This window comes from Drosophila tropicalis, unplaced genomic scaffold (genome assembly GCF_018151085.1).
Source record: "Drosophila tropicalis isolate 14030-0801.00 unplaced genomic scaffold, ASM1815108v1 contig_717, whole genome shotgun sequence".
In the NCBI taxonomy this organism is placed as follows: Eukaryota; Metazoa; Arthropoda; class Insecta; order Diptera; family Drosophilidae; genus Drosophila; species Drosophila tropicalis.
The window spans coordinates 1-8,355 of NW_027173201.1; the positions used below are offsets into that span (position 1 = coordinate 1).

The 8,355-nt window shown below is 42.4% G+C and overlaps 1 protein-coding gene across 1 annotated transcript; it reads right to left on the reverse strand.

Moving 5' to 3' along the window:
* Window positions 1–4,222: 4,222 nt before the first annotated feature.
* LOC137579621 (uncharacterized) lies at window positions 4,223–6,748 on the reverse strand (the record flags this gene model as incomplete). The annotated part of the gene is made up of 3 exons (XM_068293395.1): window positions 6,466–6,748; window positions 4,374–5,926; window positions 4,223–4,315 (listed from the first exon to the last, which is right to left on the reverse strand). Coding segments are annotated over exons 1-3 (1,929 nt in total), but the record flags the coding sequence as incomplete, so codon positions are not given.
* Window positions 6,749–8,355: the final 1,607 nt, after the last annotated feature.

An 8,355-nucleotide genomic window follows, 5' to 3' on the forward strand; every position in this document is an offset into this window, starting at 1 on the left:
CGACGTTGACGCGTACAATTCGAAGTACGTTCAAGTGGCCCATACGACACCAGGACATAGCCTGTTTCGCGCGAGCCCAAGCAGAGCGCTGTCCACCTCCCGCCCGACCGAACGTGGGGCGCAGCCGCATATCGGACGGCACGATCGCGTGGACAAATACAAATAAAACGGACAAACAATTAAAAATATGATTAACTACAGCTAATTACGAGCTAAGTGTGCTAAAATAGAAGTTTTTACAAGGAAAAGAGAGGCTTCTGATCTAATTACGGGATACAGAAGATTGTAATCAGAACATAGGACTCGAAAAGGTTCATGCAAAGAATAGTTATAGTTATAGTTATTTCACCTATTAAAAGTTTATGAATAAAGATAGCACCAAGCATTACTCTACGATTAATTAAAGAAGAAGGATTGATTAAAAGAAGCCTACTGGAGTATGATGGCAAATTGACATTGCGATCCTAATTTAGACCGCGAAGAGCAAAAAGCAGAAATTGCTTTGGAACAGATTCAATTTTACTTTGGTGCGTCTCATATTGAGGTGACCATATGCAAGATCCGTACTCTAAGATAGGACGGATTAAAGAAGTATACAGAATTTTGGTTATGTACGGATCGTCAAACTCTTTTGACCATCGTTTCACAAACCCAAGAACATTCATAGCTTTACTAACTGTAGCAGAAATATGAGGATTAAAAGTTAATTTATGGTCCATAAGAACACCTAAGTCATTGATAAACGCTAAACGCTCTAATGCAGTGTCGTTAAGATAATAAGTTGCTAAGTATGGAGTGCATCTATAAAAAGACATAACTTTACATTTAGAGCCGTTAAGGTTTAATAGGTTTGTTTCACACCAACTCTGAAGATCATTAAGATCCGATTGAAGTAGGCAAGAAGATGATATGTCTTTAAAACTGAGGTAAAGCTTGACATCATCCGCGTACATAAGCACCCGAGAATGTGCTTATTTATAAAAAAGAGTGAATAGCAATGGACCCAAATGACTACCCTGAGGTACTCCGGAGGTCACTTGGATGGTCTTAGAAAATGAAGACTTAAAGAGGACCTTTTGTGTACGCTTAGAAAGATATTGAAGAATCCAATCTAGCAAAAGGCTGGGGATGCCAAGTGCGTTTAATTTATATAAAAGCAGAGTATGATTAACGGAGTCAAAGGCCTTGCTGAAGTCAGTATAAATGACGTTAGTTTGCACGGCAGTCTTGAACCCTTTGATTGAGTGAGATGTAAATTCTAATAGGTTAGAAGTTGTCGATCTACGTTTTTTAAACCCATGTTGCGATGACGAAATGATTGAGCTACAAAAATGCTGCAATTGAGATGTTATTATTTTCTCAAATGCTTTGGGTATGGCAGACAATTTAGAAATACCCCTATAATTGGAAGGCGGAAGATGTGACGGACAGTGTAAACAACTTAAGTATTGGCTTACATAGGGCCTCCGCGCAAAACCTTAATACGCAGCCTGGTATTCCATCAGGGCCAGGTGCATATATTGGTTTGACGGAACTGAGCACGCTAAGAACCGAACTTTCATCTAAATGTGTTGGCTAACGGCTGCGCCCTTGCGGAGCCCCAAACTGCTCGTCTTATATGATGCGGCCTTCGGATGATTTCCACCGAGGCGGCTTCGAGGCACTTGCGATTGGCAAGAAATGAGATGACCAGGTTGACTTCAATCGGTTGCTTTATTTTCTTAACCTAAAACTATAGTACAATTGTCGGCGGGCACAGAAGGTGCAACCGCATCGACCGAGATTAATTTCAAGAGTAAAAATCAAGTGCAGCAAATCACGCTGTCTTTTACAAAATTCAAAGTTCTGGAAATTTCCATAGAAGAAATAAGAAAGAAAAAGAATTGAAGTAACGGATCTCCAAGTTTGTCACTTCAAAGTAACTTGCGCTGTTCTTGGTCTCTCTCTCCCTCTCTTCGTTCGTTTTCTCTTTTTAGCAAAGAGAGTCTGGCTTCAGTTGCAGCTTAAACATTCTCCCCCTTTGATGATGACGATCTTCATCATCAAATTCACGTCTGGAAGACTCCTGCGAAAAAGAAAACTGAAACGAGAAAGTAACAATTTAACGCTTCTCTATCCAATTCTCCTGAATAGGCAATGGACAGAGTTTGGCTACCAGTCGTTTTATGAGTCCTTTGACTGTCTTCAAAGTCACCACTCTCACTAGTCCATCGGGTCCTGCATGTGTCTCCATAACCCGACCTAGAGGCCATTGATGAGAAGGGAAACGTTCGTCCCTGATGAGCACTGTGCATCCAACTGTTAGATTTTCCTTGGTCTCCTTTGTAATCGTGATAAATATTCCGAGTTCCATCTTCTCCAAAACTGTTGTGCATAATATTGACAATTCTTCCATCGATCAATCAGAGTAACTTTAGCCAATTCCGGAGCAGGAGGTGCTAAAGGCGCTTCACCCATCAGAAAGTGACCGGGTGTTAATACCATTAAATCGTCAGGATCATTTGATAGGGGGACATAACGGTCTTGAATTTAAGCAAGACTCAATCTGTGCCAACACAGTTGCCATTTCCTCGAATGTTAAAACTTGTTCTCCGAGAGTTCTCTTCAGATGATACTTCATGGACTTCACTCCAGCCTCCCACAATCCACCAAAGTGTGGCGCTGATGGTGGGTTGAAATGCCAGTTGATTCCTTTTCTCAATAATGTTGGCGCAATATGTTTCGTAATGTACGAACAATATGCCAGTTTGTCCACTTGCAATTTTTTGTTGGCTCCAATAAAATTAGTACCGCAGTCACTATAAACGTCTGTGCATAGGCCACGTCTGCCAATGAAACGGTTAAATGCTCCTATAAACGCATCTGAGGTCAGATCTCCAACTGGTTCCAAATGAATGGCCTTTGTCACTAGACATACGAACACAGCAATATATCCCTTCTGGGATACACGTCCTCTTCCTTTGCAGGGCGAAATATTTACGGGTCCAGCGTCGTCCACTCCAACGGATGAGAATGCTCTAGAAGGGCGTACCCGTACTGCTGGTAACATTCCCATTTTCTGACCTGCAAATTGAGGCTTCATTTTAAAACATGTGATACATTTATGAATTCCAAACCGAACTGCATTGCGTCCATTAACAATCCAAAATTTCTTCCTTATAAAATTCAGCGTTAGTGAGGTTCCACCATGCAAGGTGCAAATATGACTGTAAGATATGACGAGATCTGTGAAAGGATGTTTATACGGTAATATATAAGGATATTTTTCATTTATGGGCAACAGGGAATCTCGGAGCCTGCCTCCGAGACGTAAAACACGTTCGTCCGAATCAAAATACGGATTAAGAGACAGGAGTATGCTGTCCTTCGCTATTACCCTGCCTTCCGATAGCGCCTTCCATTCAGAGTTAAAACAATCCTTCTGCACCATCCTAATCAATTCACGTAGGCCCTCTTCTAATTCCACAATTGAGAGTCCAGGTCCTCTTCGTTCTGCCACAGATGTTCGACAATTATATACGAAACGTTTTATATATGATATAATCCAGACGAGTCGTGTATACGATGAATACTTGCTGATAAATGCTACACTTGGCATTTCTTCCACTGATATCTTATGGCACGTCACCCTTTTGACTTCAGTGTCAACAACCGACAGCGAATCCTGATCAATAGCATTACAAGGCCATTCGATGTCCGATCCTTGTAGCCATGATGGCCCATGCCACCATAATTCACACGATGCCAACTTGGTTGCACTCGTGCCACGGCTTAGATAATCTGCAGGGTTATCTTTCGAGGCGACGTGCCTCCATTGCCTTTCGTCTGAGATTTCCAGGATTTTGTTTATTCGATTGGACACAAATACTTTCCAGTTGGCAGCTCCACCACGGATCCAACTGATGGTTATCATAGAATCTGACCAAAAAATAGTGTTCGAATAATTAATGTTAATTCTTAGATTCTCCTTTAGATACTTATACATTTTGGCTGCTTCAAGCGCAGCACATAACTCTGCCCTAGGTATGGTTAGTTGTTGTTTAGTTGGCGATACTCTCCCCTTTGACAATAGCAACTCTGTGAGATACTTATCCTCTCCAATTGGGAAGCGCAAGTAAGCCGTAGCTCCATATGCTCGTGACGAGGCATCGCAAAACAGGTGCAATTCAGCCACACCACCCGGTAGCCCCCATGTAACATGCCGTGGTATTCGTATAGTTACTATGTTTGGTAACTCCTTTACGAATTTCTCCCATTCTCTCTTAATAGTGTCCGGTAGTGTGCTATCCCAGCCAATTTTCTCCTTCCACAGTTGCTGCATGAGAATTTTGGCAGTAATCATTATCGGACTAAGCCATCCCATGGGATCAAACAGTCGTGCAATTGCTGATAGTATTGTCCTTTTTGTTGGTGAGCTCATTGGTGGAACGACATGCAAAGCAAAAACGGAACTCATCTTCTTTGGGACTCCAGTATAGACCTAACGTGCGAATAGTATCATTACCTTCCATGTGTAACAATCCGCTTGATTCTCGATGCTCAATTGGTATGTTCTCTAATAGCTTTGTGCAATTACTCGCCCACTTCCGTAGTTTGAATGTACCACTACGAAGCATTCCAATCACTTGGTTCTTGACATCCTCCGTTTCTGCAATACTGTCGCCACCAGACAGTATGTCATCTACATACATTTGATGATTTATAACATCCACCGCCAGTGGATACTTCTCGCATTCATCCATAGCTAATTGTTTCATAACTCTCATGGCTAAATAAGGTGCGGAGCTCGTTCCAAACATCACCGTTGTGCAGGCATATTCTTTCACATAATCACTTGTGTCCGGATTCCATAGAATACGCTGGTACTGCGCGTCGTCGGGTGGAATATTAATACATCTGTACATTTTTTCAACATCCGCCATAAATACCCATTTTAGCCCTCGCCAATTGAGAATGATTCCTTGAAGATGTACGTGCAATTTTGGACCTATTGCTAGAATCTCATTAAGCGATTTTCCATTACTCGTCTTGCTCGATCCATCGAAGACAACTCGTACCTTCGTAGTTGATGACGATTCCTTTATGACTGGGTGATGCGGTAGGTAGCAATGATCGACTCCCCCCAATGCAGGATTGCCCGTCTTACTAGCCCGTGACGTTACACGTTCCATTTGACCCAGCTCCAGATACTCATTTATCGTGCCAACATAAGCGTTCTTCAAACTCGCATCGTTACGCAACCGTCTGTCCAGAGAATGTAATCGTTTTAACGCGCTCTTATATGATTCTCCAATTACCATTGATTCGTCCAAGTATGTTAGAAAAGGAAGACGAACAACATATTTCCCAGACGGCATTCGGCTATGTGTCTTAACGAAGAAATCTTCGCACCAGTTATCCTCTACTGAAACCCCCCGTGGCTCCTCGTCGAATTGTTCTAGCTCCCAAAACTTACATAATAATTGTTCAAGTATCTCATCAGCTTCCTTCCTTCGTACCGTTATGGTGTAGGACGATCTCCTACCAGCTTCTTGATTCGTTTTTCCTGATACAATATATCCCAAATACGTATTTTGCGCCAGAGGCATACCACGTATTCCTCGATGCACTTCTCCCAACATCAGCTCATCGTAGACGTCATTTCCCAACAAAATATCAACTCCTTGTGGACTGAAGAAGTTAGGGTCGGCCAACGGTAAGCCCTTCAGATGAGTCCACTCTTCAAACGGCAGTCGTTTGATTGGCATGCGCTTACTCACTAGAGGTATTACTGACGCGAGCAGCTTGTATTTCGCATGTGGGTTGTAGATTGATCTTATGACTAGCTCCACCTCTGCCGCCGCATCTGTAATTTTTGTATCTGCTAATCCAGTAATCGTGATGTGAGCCTGATTGCGCCGTAAACGTAGCTGCTGAGCTGCATTCTCTGAAATGAACGAAACTTGTGAACCTTGATCCAAAAACGCTCTAAACTGTAAGGGATAGCCTTCTATCGACTCTACCCACACCATTGCTGTTGGTAATAAAACCTCGTCTTTGTGCCTTACCGCAGTTTCTGTTGTACTCTTTCCAATTAAAGCATTCGCAGATGCTGTTGGGATAACTCCCTTCCTTAGTGTGCCAAGCGGCCTCTCGCATCCTGATTTGTCTACATGAAGTAGTGTATGATGCCGTCCTTGACATTTTTCACAATTTACCGCACTGACACATGCATCTATTCGGTGATTTGGTCTAAGGCATCGAAAACACAGTCGATGCCTCACTACACACGCCTTTCGTTCCGATAGCCTCATCTCCTGGAATATCCTACATACTCCGATAAGGTGTGCATCCCCTTGACACACAATGCATAGGTCTGTCTCTCGAGTAAAAATGAAGCCTTTGTGTTCTGGTTAACTCGTAACCCATGTACACCTGGCTTTGCATTCCGATGTCTATCCCGTGATAGAGTTCCCTCGATATTACCTGCTGACGCCGTAATCATTGTTCTGTACTGTGTTTCAAGATACTGACTGAGCTCCTCAAAGCTCGGCAGATTCTGCGTTGAAGATATTGACCGCTCCCAATCCACTCTTAATTGATTCGGTAATCTCTTCATCATGTAGTACACTAAAATTTCAGACTGTTGTCGCACATCCACACCAGTCTTCTCCAATGAATTCACACATGAGCGGGAAGTTTGCACAAATCTTCTCAAACTTTCCGCATCTCCATGTTTTATTGGTAATTGCTGATCGAACACATCCATGTAATGTAAAAATAACACTCGTTTGTTATCATACAAATTTATCAACATTCTCCAAGCCACTTCATAGTTCGCCGCTATTAGCGTTAGATGTTCAATATCCTTAGCTGCGTCTCCAACCAACGAATCCTTCAAATAATGAAAACGATGTAAGTCCGTCAGCTTGTCGCAGTAGTGTACTCTTGTTAAAAACACCTCTTTAAAGCCGGCCACTCAATAAATTTCCCGCTGAAGGTAGGCAGTTTAACTGTTGGGAGTTTCACTTCCTCCAAACATGGTCCCATTTGTTCATGCACCGTCTGATGCAAACAAGACTCATCAAATGCAGTCGACGCCGGGATTCTCCGATCCTTATGTCTCTGCAACTGATTTCGAATCTCAGCTACTCCCATTATGTTTCTTCGAAACAGTCTCTGATGTCTTTGTCAAAATATCTGCCCTTTATTTCCGCATTATCTCGTTCTTGAATCAGTTGGTGATGATTGCGCTGAAAATCTGCGTGAAGGTGGGCAATCGAGTCCAATCTGGCTTCCAGATGACTCTCGGTATGTCCCGACTCCTCCGATTTATACCGCGCCAATGACTTCTCCAGCGAAGTGAACAATGTGATTTGCTCCGTAGCCAACGGTAACAGTTTTTCAGCCATAATGAACACCTACCCAAACACATCAACATTAAATTGTACTCACCCGAATCAGTCTATCCACTGGCAATCACACTCTAAATCCAATCGCCAAGATCATTCCTCCCGGGTTTCGGCACCAAAAATATGTTGGCTAACGGCTGCGCCCTTGCGGAGCCCCAAACTGCTCGTCTTATATGATGCGGCCTTCGGATGATTTCCACCGAGGCGGCTTCGAGGCACTTGCGATTGGCAAGAAATGAGATGACCAGGTTGACTTCAATCGGTTGCTTTATTTTCTTAACCTAAAACTATAGTACAATTGTCGGCGGGCACAGAAGGTGCAACCGCATCGACCGAGATTAATTTCAAGAGTAAAAATCAAGTGCAGCAAATCACGCTGTCTTTTACAAAATTCAAAGTTCTGGAAATTTCCATAGAAGAAATAAGAAAGAAAAGAATTGAAGTAACGGATCTCCAAGTTTGTCACTTCAAAGTAACTTGCGCTGTTCTTGGTCTCTCTCCCTCTCTTCGTTCGTTTTCTCTTTTTAGCAAAGAGAGTCTGGCTTCAGTTGCAGCTTAAACAAAATGCAATTAGACGATGAGGATAAGGAGGATTTGCTTGATAAATCGAAGAGTAATAAGTTGTTTTGAAAAAATCAGCAAACATGTCGGCAATTGCTTGATCATTGTCAGCTTTATTGTTTTCGAAAGACAAGTAAGACGGGTGCACCGATGTCTTACGTTTAACATTTACAAATTAATAAAATTGCTTAGGATCGCGAGAAAACCTGTGTTTACATCGCTGAAGATAATCCTTATAGCACTGTGAATTCAGCACCATAAAATTTGATCGAGCAACTACATATAGGGAAAAATCCGATGCTTTACCGGATTTTTTAAATCTTTATAACATCTCGATTTTACGTTCTTCAAGTTACATAACTCACGTGAGAACCAAGGAGGTCTATCAGACCATCCAAGAGTC